Source organism: Haliotis cracherodii, unplaced genomic scaffold (genome assembly GCF_022045235.1).
Source record: "Haliotis cracherodii isolate W230 unplaced genomic scaffold, xgHalCrac1.p SCAF_3, whole genome shotgun sequence".
In the NCBI taxonomy this organism is placed as follows: Eukaryota; Metazoa; Mollusca; class Gastropoda; order Lepetellida; family Haliotidae; genus Haliotis; species Haliotis cracherodii.
This window is the reverse complement of record NW_027266286.1, coordinates 24,952,869-24,980,576: the sequence shown is the minus strand read 5'-3', so window position 1 is coordinate 24,980,576 and position 27,708 is coordinate 24,952,869. Positions and strand designations below refer to the sequence as shown.

The 27,708-nt window shown below is 37.3% G+C and overlaps 2 protein-coding genes across 2 annotated transcripts in view; one reads left to right on the top strand and one right to left on the bottom strand.

The window, feature by feature from the left end:
- The window catches only part of LOC139475924 (synaptonemal complex protein 1-like), a 33,090-nt gene extending 19,162 nt beyond the window's left edge, over nt 1–13,928 (top strand). Inside the window, exons 21-30 of the mRNA XM_071259140.1 lie at nt 416–541; nt 1,441–1,629; nt 2,584–2,781; nt 3,369–3,449; nt 3,630–3,701; nt 4,095–4,223; nt 8,083–8,292; nt 8,546–8,731; nt 10,994–11,092; nt 13,755–13,928. Of these exons, the coding sequence (XP_071115241.1) occupies nt 416–541; nt 1,441–1,629; nt 2,584–2,781; nt 3,369–3,449; nt 3,630–3,701; nt 4,095–4,223; nt 8,083–8,292; nt 8,546–8,731; nt 10,994–11,092; nt 13,755–13,928 (1,464 nt within the window). The remainder of the gene's footprint in view (nt 1–415; nt 542–1,440; nt 1,630–2,583; nt 2,782–3,368; nt 3,450–3,629; nt 3,702–4,094; nt 4,224–8,082; nt 8,293–8,545; nt 8,732–10,993; nt 11,093–13,754) is intronic.
- A 1,815-nt stretch (nt 13,929–15,743) lies between these two features.
- On the bottom strand, nt 15,744–26,020 carry LOC139474352 (osteopetrosis-associated transmembrane protein 1-like). The gene is made up of 6 exons (XM_071257336.1): nt 25,341–26,020; nt 23,847–23,955; nt 20,291–20,415; nt 18,596–18,736; nt 17,202–17,367; nt 15,744–16,228 (listed from the first exon to the last, which is right to left on the bottom strand). Exons 1-6 carry the CDS (start codon nt 25,668–25,670, stop codon nt 16,149–16,151), a joined length of 951 nt encoding a protein of 316 aa, XP_071113437.1. The 5' UTR covers nt 25,671–26,020; the 3' UTR covers nt 15,744–16,148.
- Between the last annotated feature and the right edge of the window lie 1,688 nt (nt 26,021–27,708).

Sequence of the window (27,708 nt, the reverse complement as noted above, 5' to 3'; positions counted from 1 at the left end):
ACAATTTGCAGAAACCATACAAAGAAATACTTTTACTTTTGTAAATGAAATCATTAATGTGATTTTCAGATTAAGTTTGTAATTCTGATGACCAACTAACCTTCTGAAATTGGACTAATTTCACTGAAGAGTTCTGAAATGAGTCAATTATGAGATGGCTTAGAAATTATATTGTTCTTTTGTAAGTCATAACATGCATCCCAAATTCTCATGTAGACAGAAAGTAGAATGAAATCTCACAACATTGTGATATATATATGCATAGATATATTATCGGTTCCATACCCATATATTAGTGTATGTATTTTATTGCATATCATTTATGTTGTTAGATCTCTAATGTGTATTCGTAAATGTGTAGTTCACTTCATACAAGTAGAACCTGGAGACATAACTAGGCACATTGTTGTTACAGGACAAATACTTGGATAAGGAGATGCAGTCCAAGACAAAACAAATGTCAAATCTTGAAGGAAAACACAAAGACTTAAAAGGAGAGATAACTACAAAGAATAAGCAGATCAGAGAACTGGAAAAAGAGGTACATATATCAGCATCATATCACAGTGATTGTGGTAAATATTTCCTTTTTCAATATAATTGTTTTGCCTAAAATCACTGTTGTTGAGGTGCTATACACATTGCCAATATCCATGAATAAACACCAAGCTAACTTCAGCTAGTCCACAAATCATTTTACTATGGCATTTTACGTAAAAGAACTAGATTGAGCCAGAAACTAGTAGTCTTTTGAAGATTTTTTCTAGTCTTGCGACCAACAGACTGGTTATATGACTACAGAATGTTTTAAGTGCACTTGCCTTTATATATTTGGAAAGTCTTAGTGTTTCAGCTGCAATTATTTTTTAAATATATTTATTGAATTTAGCTGTGTCATTGCATGTGGATTGAACATGCATCCTTTGGTGTATGGAATTTAGCAAGTATTAAATGGTCATATCATCAAAGGTCCCTTTCAGAATTTTGATACAAAATATATCCCCAACTCTCCATGCTTAACATAAGAATTTATGAAAACTATAATGGGATGTTTACAAAGTTTGACTTGGCTGATGGTATGGTTCTCTAATGGTCTTGATCATAGCTGGTGTACACTCGATTTATTATCTTGGACTTTGCATGATGTTAACAGGATTGAGCACTATTTGAAATATTCAAGTGAATTCAGTGTTTCTCAGGTCAGAAGAATTCTCTGTAAGCATAGATACATCCTATGTTTACTAGAATCATAACTTATCATTAAACTGAGTTTTATTTGTTGCTTTTATATATGGCCATAATCAAACTTAAAGGCAGACAAGTGGAAATGTGCAAGCCCACCTTCATCAATTGGTCAAAGAAGATTTAAAAAAAGAAAAGAAAAAAAGATACTGCATTTAAAAAAATCATACTGGTTGAAAACTACATGTTTACTTTCAGATCAAGGGCCTGAAGTCAAAATTAACTTCTCAAGTGAAGAGTACTGAATGCAAATCAAAGGAGTATGCTGAACTTCAGGAACAAATGGACACACTAAAACTTGAATTTGATGACATGAAATCAAAACTGATGTTATCAGATGACGATCTAAAGATGGCAAAGTTGAGGGAAGAACAGGCAGTCCAACAGGTACTGCATGATGTGTTTATAATCATGAAACCTTGAATATAAGACAGAACTTGGACATAAATGTTTTTTTCACAAGGTTTAAGTTTTGATAATCTTGTTTGCCTCTCAGTGAGATTGTTATTTCACCTTACCTGGGTATCTTTGCTGGTAAAGTTTAAAGAGTCAAAAGGCTGACTCCTCCCCATTAGCTTTGTGTGTTTAATATATATTGGTGGTTTGTCTGCTTGTATACTTCTGCATGTCGTGTCTCAATTTCCAGAAGCATTAATTTTGTTGAGTCATCTGAAGTATATATATCTGGGGATATCTTTAGACATACTCATCACTGTGGTCATATATATGCCATGGCATTCCTTAATTATGGTACCTGAAAAACAGTTTGTTTACACAATAACTTGAGAAGTATTTATTATAGGTGAATGAAACAGTTTACAAAACATTTTGCAGGGTTTGAAATTCCTTGTATATAAGTGCCAATGGCACTGTTCAAATATTAGGGTTCCTGTGAAAATGACACTTAGAAATGACATTTATTATAGAAGTTTTTTGTGGCAATGTTTTATTATGTAAAACAAGTGACAAATGTATTTTGCACAAGTATACTGGACAAACACATAGAAAATGATAAATATGTGAACATGCTCAATGACCATTTTGGGGTAATTTTTTTTCCTCTCTGATACATATTCTTCTGTTTGGCACACTTAAACTTCAAAGGGCAGTCTTGACAAAAGCTAATTCTCTATCCTTGATGACAGATTTATGATGAGGACTATTAATGATGAGGACTGTTTGTAAAATAGTTGTACGTGTTTGTTTTCATGGCCTTAATTACTATCACGTTTATAAATGTATGATGTATGATGTAGTTTGTGTTGGTTATGGGATATTATTGGTTCTACTGGGCATTATATATGGTTCATTTTCATGTCCTTAACACTTAATGTTATGCAGATGGAAGAAATGAAAGTAAAACTAGGTCATAGTTTGATGGAGCAGAAAGAGACAGAGGAGCGGTGTGAATTCCAGCTCTCACAGATGATGGCTACTATGGAAAAGTACAAACAAGAAAATGGCAAGATTGTACAACAGAAGGAAAAGGAACTTGAACTCTTACGATCTAAATCTGATGAGTTTACTACTTTGAAACAGGTTTATACTTCTTATTTTTTTGGATTCATTATTTTGGATTCAATAGATTATGTTGTTTGTATGGTCTTGTTTCGTAACAACTGTTTAAGGCATAATAACTTATGATTCGAATCAACTGACTTCACACTCACCATGCTCACTTAAAAGGCACTTAATTCTCAGTTGCAAACAACAATGCCATTTATCATTTGTTGAAATAAGATAAGTGTTTGAAATTATGTCAAGGGGCTCTTTTCATTACTTTGATCATAAAACTCACAGATTAAGGGGATCCCTAGCTTAAACTTAAGCATGTTACTACAGCAAAACCCCTCAAGGACCCAACTACTCCCCCATTCCCTTAAATTCTGACACTGTATGTGTGATATGAAAAAACTAACAGTTCATAAATTCTGATCCGACATTGTAAAATAAACTTGCTCCAGTGCAGTCTGAAAAGTCAAAATGCTAAACTTTTATTTCAATTTTCATGTACTGATCACCGCATTACACTTTTGTTTTTTATCTTAATATCCAGCTAGTAATACAAAACACTTTGCTAATTGTAAATTCTTTGTAAATAATTATTCAAATGTGAAATATTTCAGCTGAATAATGACCAGTGTGGAGAGATGAAGAAAGAAATAGAAGAAATGACAGTAAACTTGGACAAGGAAATATCTGAGAAGGTGACCTAAAGCTTTTAAAATCAGCAGTAGGAAATGAGCCAAATGCAATTGATCAAATAGCTGGGAGGGAATTTGTACAAATTATCTTGTCTCTGAAAAGTATTAGTTTTCGTCATGACAAAATTATCACTTTTGTTGAGTTATAGCTAAAAGAACACATGACAATTTTTCTATTCACAGAATGAAGTTTTGTCTCAGTTGTCGCAACAGAGAAAGAAAACTGACAGCATGCAAAAGAAAATTGTGCAAAAGGTAGAGAAAACCTTTGGTATTCATTGCTGGAGAAGATTCTACCAGGACTGCTCGTTTTTATTCCCCCTCGTTGTTTAGTCCATGTGCTTCAAAACGGAAAAATAAAATGCTTTTTAGCCCATGGGCATATATTAAGTTAAAAAATTAATCAATCTCCTGTACTTGATGTTCTTCAACACATGCTGAAGCATGCCTTTATATAGCCAATTTGCATCAATATTGCACCTGAAGCACTGTTCAAGCACTTGCATCATATGGAAAGGAAATGATAATTTTCCTCCTCTAATCTAAAAGGGTACAGTATGATTGTTACTTTGTGACATGTTTCAGATCATATGGATTTTAGAATCAAAATATAGTGATATAACAATTGTGTTATTTTCTCTCTTCAAGGAAACAAAGATAGCTCAGCTACAGGATGAGATGAAGGCCATGAAGCAGTCACAACAGATAAAGCGTACATCAAGTGCTCTAACACAGACAAGCCCAATGTCATCACCTGCAGCGATTTTAAACCCTCCAGTTGGTATTTTTCACTCTTAGTAATTTTCCCAATATTCAGAGCTCCAGATAACTTTTTGAGCAATTGAGTTTTTTCTTTTAATTTGGTTATTACATTTTTCATTGGGTAACCAATATTTTTTAACTGATCTATTTATCACTAAATTAAGTTTTTTCCCCTAATGAGTAAACATTTTGAGATTTAAAAAAAAATGAAATAATGTTTTAGATGTATATTTAAAGGGGCACTGATCTAACGCCATTCCCCGGACTGGTTGTTGCCTTTGTTATTGTTTTTTCCCCCGTGAGTACCCGGATGATACGCAACGCAACTGAGCGTGACCAGAGACTGGGCTACCGTCTGCAAGGACAGCTAAATAAACTTGGAGGCTGGAGGCAATATTTGTTTTACGCATTTTTGCATAAACACTGATTGGTTAACTGTGATCTATAAAGATTCGACAAAGGGCGCATGTTAAATAATTTCTTCAGCCTAAACAAACAGACAAAAAGAACGGCGGAGCTCTTCGGAAGTCGTCATTTGGAAATACCCCAGATGGTTATAGTTTAATTCTAAAAAAAGTATCAATGCAGTGAAAGCATTTTCGGATTTCGGATTGTGTAATACGATTACTACTCCCTTGTTGTCATACACATTTTCTCGTATAACCCTACACTTGTGTATTTGTCGTCATTCACTTGATGCTCAGTTAATGAATTTATTACAGGTACAATTAGTGGTAGCACCACTTAGATTACCTGACAAAGGTTCTCATTTGGCATTTATTGTGTCTGGGGTAATTATTCAATCTAAATGAGGTTATGTAATATGCACGTGGCAGCCCAGCAAGAGATGAATGATCAGTTGATTTACTTTTTTTGTAAATCAACGGATCGTTCCTAGTCATCAAAGGATTAACAGAAAATACGTTGATTGATTAATCACTGTTATCTTGCACAGTGGATATGTCAAAAGTGAGTGTTTACATGTCTAGGTTTACTAAAACAAAGGGAATACACTCATATCATGGCGTGAAGTGCCGATGTAAAAACAACATACAATTTGTTCAAAGGGTTAACTGATAATACGTTGATTGGTTGCTCATTGTTATCAAACTCAATGGATTTTTTAGGAACCGTCTACGTAATGAAAATAGTTGTCACGTGGCCTTTCTCAGCCGACCCTTGAGACTTGACATCCGAAACGATATATATCTTTTAGAATATTTGATAGTTACAGAGACACGTGACATCGAATAAGTTATTTTGTATAGCTGCAGACGAGTGGGATATTATTCCTTTGTGTGGATATTCACGGATACATTCCTCGAATAAGGAAGCTGCCTTGTAATAATGGTATTTGCATTTTATTTTCCTTCATTTGAACCGATTCGTTCTTGTTTTTCTACGTCTTGGTTGGGAAATTCTTCAATGCGCGATAGACGTTGTTTTCACAGGTCATTTCCTTTGTAAGCGTGTATAGATTACCGTCAATTTGTAAAATGTGATTCTCTCAGGCAATTTTTAAAATGTGTAAATATTTCAGTCATTTTGACTAAAAAATCTGTCCAGATTGATTAAGACGATCAAAAGGGCCTACAAACATCACAACAGATTATTATGTAGGATTAGAAGCCAAACAACATAGAAATGTACTTTTCAACGTAACATTTTCAGTCTCTTGGTGATGACATTAAACATCAAAATGTTTGGAATTCGTTATCATAATAATACAGATGGAAATGTTTTTCAGTCACGTTGTAAAATAACTGAATATTTAGACGTTTAATATATATGTTACACATTTTGACAGTAAAAAAATATACACACTATAAAAAAAGCAATGCTCAGGTGAAATATTTACTTTGTGTTGCAAGTCAAAATAGTGTAAACGAAAATCGCAAAATTACCAAGCAAGTGACTTATCAAAACTTCGTCACCATTACCGATGCTACCCACAAAGATGCCTACATTTCCTTATTATCTCGAAAACTGTATTTCATTTTGTTGATCAATGTGACCATACGCTCTTATTACTACCAGTATCCATAAAAGTGACTAATGCGCTTACGAATGGCGCAACAGAGGTCGCGAGCTAGTCTAGATTTCTGCTCTACATCCGGGTGCTCACTGGGAAAAAACAATAACAAAGGCAACAACCAGTCCCGGGGAATTGCGTTAGATCAGTGCCCCTTTAACAGTTCTAAATATATACTTGACTTGGAAAGTAAATTAGCTTGTAATTGTGTTTTGGAAATTAGCTCGGTTCTATGTATTCTTAAAAAGCTTCATTGGCTATTTACGAGTGCTGTTTTTATACATTTGAGTTTTTCATTTAAAGCATGTGTTTCTGTACGCAAGTTAAATGAAAGTAATTGGGTTTTGAATATGTTTTTGGGGTATTTTACTCAAATACATAGCTTATCTGCAGCTCTGAATATTTGATAAAAAGTGATAATATATATATTACTTTGCACTGAAATTGGGTTCAGACTGATCATGACATTTAGAAAAAAAAGAAACATTTCTTTTCTGAAAATTGTAAGAAAATCATTTTTTTTAAAGAATATGACAGCGACAGTGACACTCTGACAGAGCTGAACAGTGTGCAGATAATATTGACAGTAGCAGGTGGCCTCGCCTAGGTGAACTCTAGCAAGCTGACTGACATTCATTTCCCGATGAGCGCCAGTATGTCACATGATTACGTTGTCAATAGCACGGACACTCTCCTACCCAGCGTTCCATGTGACCAGCACAGACCCTCTGCCATGATTCATCACATCTTACACAGTCCTTTCAAGATATTGCATATGTTTTTCATCTGTTTCATTTTTGACAAGTCTACATAAACACATGACATAGAATGGTTAACTTTTATTGAGAAAATATCCTAAATCGTGAAACACTGTTTCCATTTGCGTAGTTATCCTATGTTTACATTGGTTGGTCAGCTCCACGTGCAAAATCATTGAGCCCTATTCTGATTTCTGAAAAAGCGCGTTTGTTTCCAAACAAGAGAAACGTCCGGTCACGTGATATGCAAATTAGCCTGTGGCAGTGGTGTTATGCTAAGTCACCAAATGGCAATTTCTTTCAGATTGTGCACATTTCATCATTTATTCTTAGTTTTCAAATAGAGAATGAATTTTTATCATTTTATAATATAATTGTTGTCAAAAACATCTGTCTGCTGGTATCGAACGCGCCGTGTGCAAAGAGCGAACCCCACTGGCCCATGACGTCATTGATACCAGAACCATAGCGAAAGCTGGTCAGGACGAATATTTTGATGTCCATTCGAAGTTAAAACAGAATACTCGACTTACCAAAAGAAATCACTGAGCTCCACATTGTATTGCTTCGGTTGGCTGGTTTGTTGTTTAACACCACACTCAGCAGTATTACTTTGAGAAATCCAACCGTGACGCCTCAAACGGTTATCCTCGTCATCAACAGCCATAGTATGACTCAAACAAACACACAAAGTTCACAGAATGTTAATATCAATCCATTTTCAGCATCAGCCGGGTCTGGATTTCTTTCCAACTCTAACTTTACTCGGTGCAACTTTTATTTCAAGTGAATGACATTGCTGTAGCCGCCATTTTCTGCCGTTTGTTAAACCAAGGGATGTCACTCCAAATGGAATGTTTGGGAAGGATAACGTCACGATGTGATGACTCTCCGTGTTGATATAGTTCGCTTTAAATAATAAAATTTTCAATATGATGTTAATTTATGGTGGTTTTAAGTTAACCATATCCAGGTGAGCTACAGTGGCACTATCATCCTTAGATACGTACCTTTCTTCTTTGGTAAAGAATTAGTTAATTGCCAGATCAGCTAAAGCCCCATGGCTATGTTGTTTTTTCTTTAGACAACAACACCACAAGTGTCAAAGCGAGACAGTTCACCAAACAGCCAAACATGGACACCTCAGAGTGCACTGAAGACTCCACAGAGAAGTATACTGCGAAATACAAACTCAGTGTCAAAGAGGAGGAAGGTTGCCTTTGCCTCACATGATGATTCAGGAACACATACAGCATCAGACTCAGATTCTTCAACAGAATTAATGGAGGTTGAGGTATGACAAATGGGATATCTTCACATTGATCAATAGCTCAAATCTGTATGCTTATCATAAAAATATTTGTTCTAACCAATCAGATGTTAATCTGGTAGTAAACATCGGAACCCATCAGGCTGACAGTATACATTCAGTGTTGTGCTATCTTTGAATGCTAAGGTCAGATTCTTTGTACATTTGTATTTAGTCGATACATTAAGAATGATTCTGGAAATATTTCAGTGCAGTATTGTTCTTTCTTTCACTTTAGTTGGAGAATATTGATGTAAGGCAGATGAAAAATGCCAAAACTACACCAGTCTTGTTACGCCCCTCACCAAAAGTGAAACCATCTCCAAAGGCAACAACACCAGATAGGAGAATTGAGGCAACTCAGAAAACACCACTTGTAAGAGTCCCTCGTGGTCCACCAGTTAAACTCAAGGAAAAGAAAGAGGTAACATTTCTTAAACCATGACTCCTTTGTCTATGATCATACATTAACTAACTGTATTGATAGATAAACACAACTGAGCAATGATGGAAACGCTTTTTCCCCCTATCATATACAGTAAAACCTTTTACCAATTTCACAAAAAAAACATGTCAATATCAGGATTCAAACCTATGAAGTCCTTCAATGAAGGCTAACCAATGTAGTCTTCTGCAAAAGCGACATGAAATAACTTTTGTGGAATTATCAACTAAATAATTACTTATATCAAGACTAATAGTTTATATGTTTATGAATGGTGAAATATCTTTGCCACTGTACATTTTAGGTAATTGTATTTTTATGAACATTCAATAAGGGGCACTCAAAATCAGGTAACATGTCACTATATTTATCAAAAATAGGTGATATTGTAGCATATTTTAGATGAATTATTAACGGATTTGACAATAAAACACAATAAAAACAATAAATTAGGATAACTGTAGCCGAACACTGTCAACTTCAATAAACCCTTATAAGGTGTGAGTGAATAATTCAAGGGAAGAATTATGGAAACAATAATTATTATCAGTAAGTTGAAATATGAAAATCCTAAGGAACAAATAATGTCATTTAATATGTACAAAGACATCTCTGCTTCAAGTAGCATATTGCCTCCTGGCCTCATCTGCAGATCTTCTCACATAAATGTTTTTTTCCAGAAAACAAAACTTGTTTCATTATAAGCAATCTTCAGATCTACAGTTATGCTAAAATGTTAAGATATGTCATTTACAAATTCATCAAATATTTTAGATTTATATTTGGTGAAATACTCACTAATATTGACTTATACTAAAAAAAGGCCTAAGTGTCTACTGTAACATTTCAACATCATCAACAAAGGCAGATGCTGCAAATACTGTCTGAAAAGCTAGAATGCCATAGAACAGTCTGACAAGATATCTTATGCTTCTACTTTGATGTATTTCCTTCTTTCATTTTAGTTGCTTGTTTCAGAACTCACATCGGTGCACCATAATGTAAAACAATTTCTAAAACAGTGTGATATATATAAATGATAGGCTCTGTACTGTAGCGGTACATGTTCTATGTTTAAAGTTTATGCTCATTATTTGTATTTTAGATGGACTCAAAGTATACAATCTGATAATATTTTTGTGTTGGTTAAAACTAACATGGAGCATTACTTTTGTGAAGAAATTTAGTCTCAATTTACCTCTTTATCCTACATGGAATATATTATTTGTAAAATTTACATAGTGATTTGTATTACTCTTAGTGTTGGAATCTGTTCATTATTGATCTATTCTTAATAATTGAAAACAAATATTTTGTACTTCCCAGATATTTTACATGTCAATGTACCTGCTTTCAGCCTAATTTGTATTTTTCTCCCTTAATCGTTAGGAGTCGTATATGATGCATGGTGTGTTTAAGCATAATTATGTATCAGTTTCCTGAAGGCTTGAACATTTGGAAAAAACATTTCATATCAACTATTTATTTTTCTCCTGGGTTGACACTAAACACAAACAGTACAGAGGAACTGAAGAATTAATAATACCAACACCTTTAGGAAATGAGAAGGGAAAAAGAAAGAATCATTATCAATACTTAGATCATCACGAAAATATTGGGAAGCTTACCGATATGGTATCATGATTTAGGTTCATCATGTCAGGCTTACAATTGCCACAATTTCTCATCTTAATGATCCTTTTTCAGGATTCCAGGATCTTGCCTAGCACCCTATGTACTATGTGTGTTGTAAGAGCTGACTCAAATGGATTGGGTGCTCTGAATCAGTGACTTGGTTGATCGCATTCCATCTGGTCTCGAATCAATAATATACAGACAGATTTAATATTTAGCTTGGATATTGTTGACCGCAGCATCAAAGAACATTCACTCCCTCATAAAGAATAAAAATTATTACAGCCTGTCAGATAAATTTCAAATGGTTGTTTTTCCAGTAATATGAACCAAAATTGGATCATGTGGATGAAACTTTTCTCATCACTTATTCTTGTTAGTGTTATGTGCTTACCTATTTAGGCATGAATTGAGAATAATAATGTCAACTGTAACCTAATGGCTGTTATTTCTGTAATGATTATATGCTGAATCAACAGTTCTCCTGATGAGAATCATAGGCTTTTGGCCATTTTGCTGTGGCCTGGCTTTAAGTGTAATTTGTAATGTTTTGGTGTAAAATGAAAGAAAGGTAATGAAAGATGAACATGACCATATAAATTACAGGTCTCAAAATGTGCTGTGCATGAAGAAAGGGAGAAATTTAGAGAACTCTTCCCAGACCAACATGGAGTACTGATTGGCAGAAGAGGAAATACACAGAAGGTACTATTCCAAAACTTACTTAACAATACAAACAGTAAAGAAATTGTTATCCATAAAACTTTCATGTCTGCTGGTATGATTTTGTGTCCACTCTACAACACAAACTGTCATGAATTAGGAGTGCTTTGCGACTAATTCAAAGTCTCTCTATCGCTCAGATGAAGTGGAACAATTGAGAATCATAGACTTATTGTCACATCGTCAAAGACAAATGTTATAATACCCAGCCATGGAGTGGGGGGATATAAGAACGAAGTTCATCCATCCATCCGTCCACTTTTCAATGTGGAAAATGTTTCTCAAAAAAACTATTCAAGTGATAGAAAAATACTATTTTACACATAGATGTTATTAGTCACAATCTCAAATGAGTTTAAAAATTGGTGTCGTACATTCAGTTTGTACAGAGATATGGCCCTTGCTCCATGCTTTTCAACTTGGTGCATACTGTGTGCAATGGGGACAAGTTTACTCTGAAACTACTGAAGTTGTCATAGCAAACGATTTGGACCGTTAAGACCTGCATTGGCAAATGTACAACAGTTGGAAATTTTGTTAGAAATTTCACTGTACACAACCACCCACCAGAAGACACCAGGAGAATCCAGTTCCTTGGCAAGAGAGCAACAGAAGAACCAACCACTCCTATGCCAGCCCTCTACAATGACGAGTTCTTGTCCAGAGGCTGAAGCTATATTTCCCTCCTTCAGCTCAGTCGGCAGCGCCATGTACAGACACCGCAGTCACACCATCCCGAAGCTCCCTAAAATCAGAGCTGAAGTCGACATTGCAGCACCCTGGAGAGAGACCCATGATGGTGAGTGGTTTCTGCTTTTTGCCGACGGTGAAGAAGACAAGATGCTGGTATTTGCAACTGATGATCAGCTTAGAATCCTCCAGTCAGCTTCCATTGTCTACATGCATGGTACTTTCTCCGCCTGCCCAGATCTTTGGAATCAGCTTTACATACTGCATGCACGGAAAGGAAGCATTACCTATCCCCTAGTCTAAGCATTGATGCCTGATCGTCGGACTACAACTTACCAACGCCTCTTTGCTCAGTTGAAGGTCCACATCCAACAACTACTGAACCAACCATTCAACCCAGAGACATTCCAGGTGGACTTTGACTTTCTGCTGCCTCTTCAACAGGTTCAGGATGCATGGATTGACTCCATGAACCAGTCTCCTGATGTACCGAATGCTGACGAATTCAACGACTACATAGTCACAAACTGGGTGGATTATGAAGCCAGATTCCCTCTTTCGCTCTGGAACCATCACCAGACATTCGGCCCAAGGACCAACAACAACCTGGAGGGTTTCCACAGTCGCCTCAATGCATCACTGAATCATCGTCATCCTAATCTCTACAGGTTCATCGAGATCATCAAGAAGATTGAGAAATCTGAGAAGACCAAGCTATCTCAGTTAGACCTAGGTGCAGCTCCACCAGCAAGAAAGCGTGTGTACAAGGAGATTGACAATCGACTTTCCAGACTGAAGGATCAGCTATCCCAGGGTGTCAAGACACCACTCCAGTTCTTGGCTGCTGGCAAACTTCTGAAGATGGATTAAGGTTGTGTCAGTGTGACAACCTCGATGTTAACTGTGATATGAACTGTGATATAAACTTTAACTGAACTCTCAGTGGCGAATATGTTAAAACAATGGATTTAAATGAATTAAAATGTTGAATGAAATAAAGTGGGTATCAAGCATCCTGAGTCATTTCTTTTGTCTGTAATGAGACAAGTCCATTTTCATGATAGGGGTTAATTACCTGATTAACATGTGCAACCAGGTATGACATTGTTGTTTTAAGGTGTCTCACAACTGGGCTATCTTACTGATGGGAGGAGACCATGCGCATTAAACTTGGGTGCGCACTATTAAACAAAAAATATGGTAGATGCTAATCAAAATTGTTAATCCCCATTGTATTATACATCAACTGCCATCCTGAACGAGATGTGTAATTATGTCACTGATTAATTACTGTTGTCTATATATATATATATGACTTACTCTATGTCAGGTGACCTTGATATAAGCCTTGGTCCAGAGATGAAAAACAGAGAGAGATGGTCTTACCCCCAGCCTAGCTAGGGTTAGGTTAGGTGCAGTGGAGCAATTAAGTGATTCAAGGCACTGATTTCCCTGTATACTTCTATAGTAAAGTATAGTAGAATTTACAGGATATGTATGATAAGCGTGTCTATTGCATCAGAATGCACACTAAACCCCTTTGATTTTCAATTGATTTTCAAGTTAGATACAAGCTAATAGATATCAAAATACCTATATCAGAAGAAGCTAAATACTATAATTACATATCAGTGGACATCTTCAAGAGGAAAATGTTATAATGGGACTGGTCATGATCATAGGACATTAATTACAGACTATATGAATTGGTATTACATATCACTACAAAAGTTTCCTGTTGCATTCAAAATACAATGTATATAGTTCAGTAGGCATCTTTCTGTCTGCATTAACTTTATAGTAAGCATTGAGCATTATTCGTAGAACCAAGTGTGTAATTTATGTGTATTTATGTCTATTCCATGTATGCAGTGTATAAAGTGCTACTTGTAACCAAATAATTTTTGTTGTTATGAATTCAAGATGTTTTAATGATATCAATGTTGGATTTCAGATGAAGGTAGAGAAAGACACAACACATGTTAGACATACTCCTTCCAAGAATACCGGAAAGTTTTTCAAAGGATCTCCCAGGGAAAGTTTGTATAAAAAACCAAAAAAGGGCGAAAAAGATGAGATAGCTTGGTTTGATTTAGACTCAGTATTTGGATTTGGACCTGAAGATTAATTCTTGCATAGATTTTAATTCAGTTGCATTTTACGGGTTGGCAAAATACATGACCCAACCCTCCAACATTGATTACATGATTATGCACTTGTTGCAGGATTGTTAGTTTACAACAGTACATACTGTAAATGGAGTCTTTAGATGAAACCATCCATACTTTAGATAAAGCCTTGAAAATTTTCATTGGTATTTGAAAAGCTGTTGTTGTTATGAGCACTTAACATGCTTCATGTTCTGTTTTTAATAAAAGAGAGATGATGAGATCAACATAAAACATAAAATGTTTTTATACAATATTTAATGATAACATCAAACATCTATATATGAGTACTTAATATTCCTCTGTCTGCAATCTGTTGGTTTTTTTGTCCAAAGAAAAAGACTATTGTTCATATTTGCATTTGTTGACCTTATAAAATCATTGTTTATTTTTCTGCTTTGGTGTGTCTTGTCATTAGCGAAATCAACCTCTAATGGATACTTTAACTCAGCCTATAAAAATTAGGCACATCTGCACATAAGATTTGCATAGATATTGATAATTTGTAGAATTTGATTTATGTTTGTTAATTATTATTGTTTTGTCTTGTGTTAACAATACAATGACTGACTTCTATTGTCCCTTTGAACAGTATTTCAGTTTTTGCCTAATGTGTGAGAAAAGCTCAAAGTGATGGAGGTCCAAGATGTCAACACTTTGGTATATCCCATGAGCTTGGGTATGGTGAGAACTCCTCCTATCTTGTACAAGCTGACTAGAGGATGTGTCTGAACTAAGTCTACAGTGTTCAGTAATATTCTAGATAATCCTATATAGTTTAGAAACTGCAAAAGACAATTTCTTCTCATCCACAAGGGCGTTGCTTTGTTATAACCATGAAAAAAACATGTTCATGTTCATGTTCATGACAACAATGTCTGCATCTTGCTGAAGCCGATCTCCAATTGACAGATAATGTCAGTTTATTTCATGTCTGTTACAGCATGGCATATTAGCTTGGGATGATAGTGAGTGAGTTGGGTTTAATGCCGCTTTTAACAGTATTCCAGTTATATCATGACGTGTCAGCTTAATGTGGGAGGAAAGCCCTAAGTGATGCAGGACGTTAACAACTTCGGTGAAACCCACGAGCACGGGCATGGTGCTGACAAACCTAAAAACACAATCGTGGCAAACCGGGATTCGAACCAAAATCATAGGTTTCTGGCGTGCCCTAGGGACGCAACTCTGCACAGCGAATCGCTGCGTCTCAGAAGACTGGGCCACCTGTGCCACCCGTGCTCCCCTGGGAGGATAGGGACCAGAGACATTTACTGCTTTGGTTGAACAAATGAACACAGGTGTCAGGTGCTGACAGACCTAGGGCAAACTCTTGGATTCAAACTGACTAGTAGTAGATTCTTGCAAGGCCTAGGGATGCAACTCTTCGTTTCCCCAGATGACTAGGCCAGCCATGCATCATCAGCTTTGTCTATTGTTTAACTCAGCAATATTCCAGCTATATTATGGTGATGTAAATAATCGAGTCTAGACCAGACAATCCAGTGATTGATGTCATGACACACGCAATTGGGATACAATGACATGCATTAACCAAGTCAGCGAGCTTGACAAACAGATCCCGCATCTTGCGACAAGCACAGTCAACTCTTACGGCAAGCATGGGTTGCTGAAGACCTATCCTAGCCCGGATCTTTATGGGGCGCATTCATCATCTAACCCAAACCACTTTGCACTACATGTGGTTATTACTAAAATGTCAGGAAAAACACATGGATGAGCTGTAATATCTGAATCAAAACAAATGGAAAAAGTTTAGAAAAGGAAACAATTTTATTTACATTGGCTCATGAATAAACCAGCATTAATATCTTATACATCCTAAATTAATGTAAAGGCATACATGTTATTGCACTTATCTCCACGATTTGAAAACAAAGGAATGTAAGTTGACAACTAACTTGTATTACAATACTGCACCTCTCCAACTTATGTGTACTTATGTAAACAGACAAAGACGCGTTTCCGTGGCAAAATATTATGGTATATTTAGGGTCTTTCTGGTATATTGAAGTTTCGCCTCATATCATGTAAAAAGCAACAGTTCAATAGATCATGGATATTACATGAAGTGCAACATGTGATCATGGTGATGTGTTAAGAGATGTTCAAATCAAATTTCTTCCTCTTGCACCCCAACTAGAACACAATATCACTATTTATGTTCTTTGGGAGTTGAGAAGCGTCTGCTGACTGTTACTCATTGATCCATAGGATTTTGGATGCTTCAGTCTCTTTTCTGAAATGGATATATTTTAGAAGAATTAGGCAAAATCTATGAAATTAACTCCAGAATTCTGGTATACTGAAAAGAAAAATGTTTATCTTTCAGGATATTTTTATGAAATTTTGTGCTTAGTCTTCACAACAACAACAAAAAATCCCCAAAAATATTCAAGATCCCTCACATTTGTTGTTGAGTATATAATCATTTTAAAACAAAGGATTGACACATCAGTTAAACAGTTCAAACTACAATCAACGTTAGTTTTCAAACTAATCCGTCAGCCACTTTGTTGAACCACCAAAGACAGGGTTTCCTCCAGAAGTCAGAGAGTTATTAAGCTGCAAAACTTGTCATAATGTCAAGAGTATAAACATTTGATGTGAGTGTTTTCATAAGGTTAAGGATAAATAACTTTTTAAGCAATAAGATATAGGTGTAATATTTTTTGGTGTAAGTTAATGAATGGAAGTCACTGATGCCACCACACATTGAAATACTCTGTGGAGGAGGATAGTTTCCTTGCAAATAACATACTCAACTTTTACAATCAAACATGAACATGATGAATGTTTTTAGTAATGAGTCAAAACAATAGTTTCATTAATCATATAGTAAGGCTTCTGTGAATATTACTTATGTTGATGATGGCCATTTTATGAAATGCCAAGAGCCGCAAGCACACAAGCTCTGCTTGTTTTTAACTTAATAAAGTTATACATATGCAAATGGTACCATATTGGCGAGTTTGACCTTAACCTGACCAAAAAGGTTGACTTGGCTGTGTAATTCAGGGTTAGAACTTAACACTAGCCCAATAGCCCAGGGCTAGTACAAATTCCTGTGGACTAGTACAAATTTCCCCATTGTTTTAACATTACAAGGTCATTTAAACTTACCGGGGCTAGTAAAGCTTTCAATTTTAGTTCGAGCTATGCTGTAATACAATGTATGATACAAAACAAAGCATTTGCAGATGAGCACTTACGCACAACAATTGTCCTCTCATTAACTTGTCCAGTTAGTCTGTTGCAAACGTAGAATATCACAGGCAAAGCACATATAACTCCAGTTATGACCAACACTGGTGCAAGCTCTCCATTACGATGAGAACAGTGGTAGCCTGCACTCCACATCAGTCTTGTATAGTTCATCTGAAACAATACCAGTTACAGTCCCAATACAAGACAACTTAATGGATAAGGCACAAAGATAAAAATTGTTTGTAAAAATATTTTAATATGACGGATATGGGAAAACCGAATATAATCAGATAATGACACACAAAGTCATCACAACGGGTCTCTGTTGAAGGTTTCATGTGGTTAATGTATAATTTATGGCAGGATTCTGTTGGTTAGGTTGTTCTTTAATGTCGCTCTCAGCGATATTCCAGCTGTATGACGGCAGTCTGTAAACAATAGAGTTGCAACCAGACAATCCAGTGATTGACATCATGAGCATCAATCTCACAATTGTGATACAATGACATGCTTCAACCAATTCAGCGAGCCTGACCACCGGTTCATAATAGTCACCTCTTCCAACAAGTCCCTGTTATGGCAAACATGGCTTGCTGAAGACCGATTCTAACCCCAATCTTCACGGGTACTGGTCCATGTACCAGCACAACATTTATGTATCCCTGTGTATCAACTGTGCCAAATATATTCTGGATGGTAAAATAAAACCACAAAGCTGTGTAGCTTATCTGATTGTTCACAATATTTGCAACATTACTTGAGTCCAAATTGAGTTCTGCAAGATAAATAGGTTTTCATGCAATTTTATTCAATACACTTGCATGTGAAAGTTTGTGCTATCACCACTGATCACATCTACTGGACACCATGGTAACAAACCTATTAAATGTAAACAGCAGATTTCTTATTCATTTCTTATTCATTTATTCTCACTAATATCCAAAATGAACCACATTTATGATCACATGAACCCTAAAATATTTACATCCCGAAAATGGCATCATTTAGTTGTATGCCCCAAGAATTGACCATGTTTACATTTTTCTAAAATGAAATCCCAAGTGAAGATGCATGCTTCTTTGTTCTGACATTATTTTCGCAACTGGCAGTATCAACAATAATCACAGTTGTTAGAAAAGGGTGCCGTTGTACAAAGCGATCTTAGCACTAAGGTGATCGTAACTCCAATACCTTAGTATAGACCAATGAACCAAGTCACCGAAGCTTACAACCAGCATAGGATTGGGAGTTTAGACTCTGTGACTTAGTCGTAAATTGCTACTCATAATATCAATCACTGATATGTCTAATTAAGACTTGAAAATATGCAAGCCATTGTCAAATAGCTGGAATATTGCTAAGTGTGTCGTCAATCAAACAATGATCAAATTCAACTCACCATATCCACAACATCCATACAGATTTGTGATTTAGTCTCGTCCATGATTGCTGTGTATTTGTCATTCAGAGACCTGTATTGTGTTTGACATTTGACACAGAACGAAGAGTTCCCATGCTTCATTCTCTCTGGATCGATATCCTATTGGAAAATGTTAGAATTCAATTATACATCTACAAACAATTTACAAGCATGTGGTATTTAAGGATTAGAGTGAGTGAGTTAAAGCTTAACGTCACATCGGCAATATTTCAGCCATATCGTGACGATTTAAGGATTAGAACTTCATGTAAACTCAAAAGCTTTACCAGCCCGGGTAAAGATAAAATGCCCTTGTTATGTTGAAACAATGGGGAAATTTGTACTAGCCTGTAGGAATTCGTACTAGCCCCGGGCTAGCGGGCTAGTGTTAAGTTCTAAAACTTGAGTCTTTTCGTTAAAAGCTGACCGCTTTAACGTTGCACCATTGACCATAGTAGATACAGTGGAACCCCAATTATCCAGAGCCCAGATACCCAGAAACCAAGCCTACAGGCCGATAATTTTGTTAAACGAAATACATACTACCTGGGTTACATAAAATGCAGAAATCCAGGTCCCCAGACCAGGGCAGTGAATTTCAATTACGAAGGGTGCAAAATACACAATCACAAATTCATACAGAGTTTCCACCTCACAAAGTTCAGTAGTGCATGATATATTTCTTGATGACATTTTTCACACATGATTGAGTTCATCTTTATATAATTAATCAACCTTAGCTTTCATATCCAATATCGTAGAGGTAAACATGGTTCTAATTAATGGTTATGTGTGGCAGGTTTCTTCAACCTCTCCGTCACAACTGTATAAAAAATAATTGTACAACAATAGTATCTAACCTAGGCAAAACATACATTTCTTCCAACATCAGCTGTTTCAATAATAAACGGCATTGTCACAGAATACCATTCAGGTCTGTGCGAAACAATGTATTATATATTAAACATTCCAAAAAAATGTTTAAGTTCATTTTTCAAATTTTGAACTGATAATTCCCAGGGCATTTTCTGGAATGGTCGTCGACAGTGCTGTAAAGCTTGAGAAAGCTGCTTTCCAATTGATAATAATTGCTATTTCATTGGTCAGGCAAAGTTTGTGAAAGGTCGTTCTGATGTGTCCTGCAATGGGATGTCCTCAGATTTTTGTGTAGCAGCAGTGAGCATGAAGATCTGACTTTAATCAGATTGGAAACAAACCAAATGAATTGAGACATAGGTAGGCCTATTGTATTTCATGTGAATTTTCAATGCATGCATCAGTGAATCGCGAGACCCTAGTAATAGTAATCATATCAATACATATCACCATGATCATAGTTATGTGTCTTTACTGTAAGTGGGAGCACGGGTGGCCCCGTCATCTTAGGCGCGAGCGATTCGCTGTGCAGAGTTATGTCCCTTGGGTACGCCAGAAACCTATGATTGTGGGTTGGAATCCCGGTTTACCCCAGTTATGTTTCTAGGTTTGTCAGCACCATACCTGTGCTCGTGGGTTTCACCTAAGTGGTAAACGTCTGAGACCTGCATCACTTCGGGCTTTCCTCCCACATTAAGCTGACACGCTGTGATATAACTGGAATAATGTTAAAAGCGGCGTTAAACCCAACTCACTCACTCACTCACTTTACTATACGATGGATGACCTCGTTCTTACCTGCATCGTGTTGTTCATACAGTGTGTCATGTTGTTAAACAGATCAAAGAACTCCAGCGTACTTTCTGCAAGAGTTGAATTGACTGTGGCATTCACACTCTCTTCAGTTACGCTTGCAAAACATTCTGGAAATAATTAATGTTTATGTAAATCATCAAAAACATAATGTTTAGGGAAAACAGTATTATGTCACAATACCACCTGGCTTTAATTAAGAACTGAATTAGATATTTTTTTGCATTTATGGAAGTATCAATGTAAAAACTGTGTGCACATTTTACATAGATCTGCTACATGTACGCAGATTTATGCAAAGTGTGCACTGTTTACTTCAGTTATATCTACTCCATAAATACAAAAAATACTGAAGTCAATTCTTATAAATAAATCTGTTAACAACAGTAACTTCACAGACTGCTAATCACTATTTAATCATTACACAAAAAAGGTTGACAAAAATACGAATCAGCAGCCCCACCCATTCTATTATCAGCCAATCAGGCCTAAGCAAAAAAACAAAATAAATTGCTTCGAATCACTACCCCTGTCACATCATTCTCTCTCTATGAGCCAAAAGTCTAGAGGAGCTGCGATGCAGGGATGGTTGGGTGGGCATATAGAGTGTGAGAAAGAACAAGCTTATAAACATACATTTTAAGGTAAAATTTACAAATTTAGAAACTTATCCTATCTGACACTATGCAGTTATCCCACGGTTGGACGCAGATACCCTAGCCTGTAGAGACAACAACTGTGAGCCATACAGGAGGAAGTGGGTGCTGCACAGTGATACAAATAAAGAATCTATAACACTGCCTCGTGTTGTAAAGATGAGTGAGTGAGTGAGTGAGTTGGTACAAACACCGTAACAGGTGATGGGACCCCTTTATGCTAGTTGAATGTCACAACATGAAATCGGGCTTAACATTTTGTGGTTTCGTAGGACATCCTTACACGAACAACGGCCTAGTTTTGAATAGAGATCTATTCAGCATACAACTTATAACCAATTGGGAGGGGTCTCCAGGCCCGAAGCCTCCAGATAGTTACAGAGCGCTCTAACTGGGCATATAGATGTCTTCATGGTCATCTGGGCTCAGGACTAACGCCAGCAAGGGGATGGTAAACAAACAGTCTGGCTGTCCCGGAAGCTGATTCTTTAAAAGACTGTATTCTCTCAAACTGGACCCTGTTAACATCAAAAGTGTGGATATCACTCACTCTAGCAGCTGTGGCAAGGGCCAGGAGAAAAAAACGTCTCATGGGTGATCAACTCGAAGTCCCTCTCAGCCAGTTCTTCATACTCTGCAGAAGTCAAATGGTGGACGATGACATTGAGATCCCAAGTGGGTGGCTGGTTGTAGTGGAAATGACGAAGTTGATCACAGCGAGATACGTAGCCAAAGTGGATCCTTAAGCTTCCGAGTAGGTTCTCCCACAAGATGGCCACGGCCTTGTTGTCCAATGCCTGGGAGAGACCAACTGTGGTAGCTGATCGTTGAGCCTGGTTGCAAAGAGGTCGACTTCTGGGCTTAGGTGAAGTTGGCAAATCCAGGGAGTCGACTAGGACATTGTTGGTCCTGGGAATGTGCCTCTATGTTTCTTGTTGATATACCATACGACTGATAGATTGTCCAACTGCATCATGAGGTGTGACACATGAAGTAATTCTGCCCAGTGGGACACCACCAGAATGACCGCTTTGTATCTGAGGTTGTTGATATGGAGTCGCTTGTCTTTGATGGACCCGCGTCCTGATACCTGTAGATCGTGGAAGTGCAATCCTCAGCCAATGGTCGATGTACTGACGGAGTGTTGGGTCGGGACGAACGGACGCAAAGAAACTCTGGCTCAAACATTCGACAACCCCAACACCACTGAAGATGCAGATGCAGTGAAATTGGTAGGAGATTAGGACCTGGCAATTGTCTTTCTGGAGGTAGAGCTTGAAGTTGACCTCTTTGAGTGTTTGTGCCGATGTCAGAAGACCTAGCAGCTGTTGTCATTGGCCTAGAAATGAGGGCTGTGTGAGTGCAACCAACACGAAACGTATCTTCAACCACCTGTCTGGCAAAACGAATGTCATGCCCAGTCTGGTGTCGCACAGAGCCCTGATGAACTTGATCTGTTGAGTAGGAGTTGTCTTTGACTTTGCAAAGTTGACAAGCCAGTGTAGCTGATGAAGAAGTTGCAGTGTAAACTCTAGATGTTGCAAGAGGATGTCTGGATCTGCAACAGTCGATGTATGGCTCGAAGATGATCCCTCAAATGTGCAGGAACTTCATGATCGGCTTGGAAATATGGGGCCGAAGACATTGCAAATGGGAGCTGCTTCAATTGGCAGTGTCGGTCTTGGAAAATGAACTGGGGGAAGTGGCTGTGCTCCTGATGGATGGGTATGTGTAGATACGCATCTTGAAGGTCGAGACTGAACTTTGGCCAGATGATCATTTGATGGAGCATGATGGACATTATGCGAAAATGCGACGGATCTTGAAGATACAACACAATGAACATCTTCATGTTCAGCTTCATGCTGTGTTTCTTCAGAACCAGGAAAATCAGTGAGTAAAATCCTGGGATACCTTGGTCTGACAGTGCTGGAAGACACCCCGATGGCAGTGAGCTGTCATGTGTTAGGGACGCACCTTAGGCAATAGGCTGTTTCATATCTGCATGACAACATGAACATTTTTAAAGTTTATCACAATTTTACCTGTAAAAGTAACTATTTAGGCTAATCACAGTGTCAGTAAGGATAGGCTAGATTATGTAGATTTGCCTTATTTTGATAGATGCTATTTACATAGCCCTATGATTCGTATTTAATAAATGAAGACACAAAAGCACTTTTCCGTAAGTACTTCAGCCTTGAGCATGTTGAGACTCACTCTCTCCCATTACATGCTAGACCATGTTAATGGTGACTAAGGGGGTACATTAATACAGAGAGTATTTTTATGCCTTCATCAATATCAGGATGGCGGACACCAGAACCAGGCTTCACAAATTGAAACCATGTGAGGAATCAAACGTGACAAGCAACCGCTTTAACTACCAGGTTAACCCAATGTCCTTCACTCACTGAATAACCATATTGTTTAATGTTAACATTATAAAATTAGGTGGGGGTGCAACAGAGGGTGTTTTAATACTGCAATGGTATTGCAGAAATTCAAAACACTATATACCTACGAATGATACAAGTATTTCAATAGTTCATGTGTGTTCAACAGTATTGTGAACGTTTGACATGTGTCTTTACCATGTTTACTGTCCTACGATAGGATTTTAGGTATTTTCTGTGATGAAACACAGCTTAAAGGACTGGTCATTTATCATAGGGGGTGGAGAGCCGATGGGATTGGTCTGAGCACTGTATCATGTGTTGCTGCCCCTACCCACCATTTTATGTAACAATTTTTTCACCCCCACCCCCTCTAAAAATAAAATAAAATTATACACGTAACATTTTATCATCATGATTACCCATGATTACCCATTATGAATAGAATGTGTAATACATGTACATGCACACCACGACAAGCAAACCTACGTGGACAGTAAGCTTTAGTCCACACGTTGTTCATGTTCTGATACACCAGAGTGAGAACCTGTACCCGGTCAGCCGTCAGTAACTCCTTCACACAGTTTGCATCAGTGGTCTAAACAGGAAAGGGCATTAACCATGATTACAACTCCTTCACACAGTCCACATCCCTGGTCTAAACACAGTAAGGAGAATCAATTATGGGAACATGATCCAAGTAACCATGGTAACTGGTAATACAATGTCATTGTACTCAATGATTGAGTTTTTTGTTTGTTTGTTGTTTAACGCCACACTCTGCAATATTCCAGCTATATGACGGCGGTCTGTAAATAATAGAGTCTAAGCCAGACAATCCAATGATTGATATCAGGAGCATCGATCCACGCAATTGGAATACGATGACATGCATCAACATGATCAACCAGCGATCCCGCATAGTCGCCTTTTATGGCAAGCATTGGTTGCTGAAGACCTATTCTACCCCGGATCTTCATGGGCCCTCAATGACTGAGAATGATATTGGATAATAAACATAATCTCTGAATACACAATGCCATTTAGAAAGTGGTCAAATGTAACAAATGTTATATTACTTTCTAAGAAAGTGTCATCCCAAATATAACATTTGTTACATTAAACATAATCTCAACCAAGTATCTATTGATAACAAATATCAAAACCTCTTCAGCAAGAATCACAATATTGCTACTTTGATTGACTTGCATTGATATTTTTTTATATCAATAGACACTCCGTGAGTTGAAGTGAAGTGAAATGGAGGCTTAACATTGCATTCAAGATTATTTCACTCAAAATAGTGATATTCATGTATATGTGTGTTTGGTTGCTTGCCCTTGTCCAGACTTGTGTGCTAGCCCACTTAGATACCTGCAGCAGTTTAACATTGATACCCTGATCAGACATTGTATACAGAATCCGAGCCAACCAGTCTTAGTATTATTTCTCTCAGTGTCGAGTGCCAGGCAGGTCAACAACAAGTGCCAACTTTTAAAGCCTTTTGGTATGACCCTCTATCCATCACATCACTGAGGCAAGTGTGTATAGGCAGGAATCAAACCTTTGCTCTACAATGATATACCCCGTTCACATGCACAACATTTACTAACATAAGTAATTTTACATATGTGTAACTACACATACATGTGTATACATGGTATGTAAATGTACTATGTGTTCACATGAAAATCAACTTAGATGTGTAAATAAAGTATGTAAATGGTGTAAGGCACACATATTCATCCGTTTTTTCACCACTTATAACATAAAACAGGATGTTTACCAATCAATGTTGAATGAGAAGAGAGTTACTCATAAACATGTACACAAAGTTTTCACGCCTTGAAACCCAAAGAGGACACCATCGGCCCAGCTCTGGATGTCCACATAAAGGTGCATGTGAGCGGGGTATAAGATGTCATGATGTAGCTGGAATATTGCTGACTGTGGCAGCAACAACATTGACAGACCCATACTTACCAAATCTGTATAAACTGTTGATGCCCGCTCATAGTAAGTGACACAAGTTTCACAAAATCGAAATGGTCTTGCATTTTCGACAAGGCATCTTGTGAAAAGTGAGGATTCTTTGGCAAAATGTTCAAGGAAAGCTTTACATGTCTGCACAATACCACTGGAGGAAGAGTTACTTATGTCTTCAGTGTAGGACAGACTGCCTTCCACACCATTAGGGTTGACAAAATTCCATAATGAGTCTTCTAATTCAGAATTATCTAATGTCTCTGACCATTGAAATTTGTCACACAGCAATATTACGGTAACAAAGAGTATGCAAGTCATAATATTCATTGTTGAGAGATACACTTTTCAACAAATAATCTTACGTACGATTTTGATATTACAATTCGTTCGCTAGCATGATACAGCACAATTTTATACAAATAGGATGGAAATTCTTGTGATCTGAGATCATGTGATGATTTTGTTTCCTTCCTGGCTTCACAATTTCTCTCAGCGTGCATCAGCCATCACCGTAATCACCAAGGAGCTAGAACTACACCATGTTGTAATAGTGACATTCACCGATTAAGCTTCAATTCTCAATCATTCATGATTTAAACATATCGCTATCAACTGTCCTAAACTGACTGACAGTGTGTCAACCCCTTCTCCTAACATAACATAAACACGGAAGTCGGCATCACGTGTTAATAGGGCTAAGCTCCGCACCGAGTTACTCGTTATCGCACGCTGTGGACGATTATGCTCAGCGTATGCAGACATTACATCGAAAGGGATCGCAACACTAAAATGGATTTCAACTTTTGTCAAGCTGCTCTGTCGGTGATAATTTTGGACTAAGGGATTTATAAATATTGAATAAGTAATATTTGTTTTGTCAATTAGTTCAAAGTGTGTTTTTATCTTTTGATTTAACGTGAAATGTGTTTTTATGTCTTTATTCCTTGAATGCCATCACGCATATAAGACGTATCACCACAAGAATAAGAGGGAGACATTTTTTTAGAAATACGCACGCTTTTGCGAATGGGTAGTTATCTTTCCTGAAATGTTGCACAATCATACACGCGTGATCTGAGATTTTATACATGTACATCATATTGAAGATCCGGGGTAGGATAGGTCTTAAGCAACCCATGCTTGCCGTTACATTGTCGTAAGAGGCGACTAACGGGATCAGGTGGTCAGGCTCGCTGACTTAAATTAGTTGATGCATGTCATCGTATTCAAATTGCGTTGATCGACGCTCATGTCAACCACTGGATTGTCTGGTCCAGACTTGATTATTTACAGACCGACGTCATATAGCTGGAATGCGGCGTTACAACAACAAACAGCAATATCATTAAAAAACCCGACCGTAGCCTTACTGGCTGGATATCATGTTTAGAAGTATGAATATATTATGTATTGTTGTCATATAAATGATGGAACCACACCAGTGCTGCAACCTGCATACCCGACAATTAGAATACCCTTTTGAGTGAGTGAGTGAGTGAGTATGGTTTTACGCCACTTTTAGCAATATTCCAGCAATATCACGGCGGGGAACACTAGAAATGGGCTTCACACATTGTAACCATGTCAGGAATGGAACCAAGGTCTTCGGCATGACGAGCGAACGCTTTATCCACTAGGCTACCCGAACTCCCCTATACTCTTTCGAAGTGGACATTGGCTGAAGGTCTGGAGAAAGATGAACAGCTCGCAGTTTTCCAGAAAATTCTCAACTTTGGACAGGATAGTGTCTATGCTTTCTCAAGAGGGAAGAGGAACACTCCCAACTATACAGCATGTCACAAGACCTAAATTACCTCCATGGCAGAGGTTTGTCTGGTCCAGATTCGATTGTTCACAGACCGCCGTCATATAGCTGGAATATTGCTGAGTGCGGCGTTAAACAACAAACAAACCAAGTCATGACAGAAGTGACGGTATATGAGGGAACTGCTCAGCAAATTTTCAAATTTATCCATATACGAGAAACAACATTTAAGGGAACCCCTGTCATTTCAGGTTAATCTTTATTTCGAGACACAGTTACTGGACGCGGATTCGCTCAAACTTTGGACATCGCACGTGTATAACATGACGGCAATGCCCTTGAAGCTGGCCGATCGTTTTTATAACGAAAAACAAGAGGTGGCGGGTAGAAAAGGAACTCTTTCTTAAAATTTTAACTTATTATCTTGAAATTTCACGATCTTTATCTTGAAATTTAACTCAGTATGCATCTTGAAATTTCAACTTCGTATCTTGAAATGCTATGAAAAAATAAGAATACGAAAAAAGTACTCACCGTGTGCATCCGTTCCAAATACATGCACGCGATTACCACATCTTCAATAGCAGTTTGTTATGTATA

Excerpts from the sequence above, each read along its gene's own strand:
- LOC139474352 (XM_071257336.1), bottom strand. The coding sequence starts at position 25,670 with ATGAATATTATGACTTGCATACTCTTTGTTACCGTAATATTGCTGTGT. Across the intron at positions 18,737-20,290 it reads GTATGAACAACACGATGCAG|GATATCGATCCAGAGAGAAT; the intron begins GTAAGAACGAGG and ends ATTTTCCAATAG. Across the intron at positions 16,229-17,201 it reads TGAGAGGACAATTGTTGTGC|AAAAGAGACTGAAGCATCCA; the intron begins GTAAGTGCTCAT and ends TATCCATTTCAG.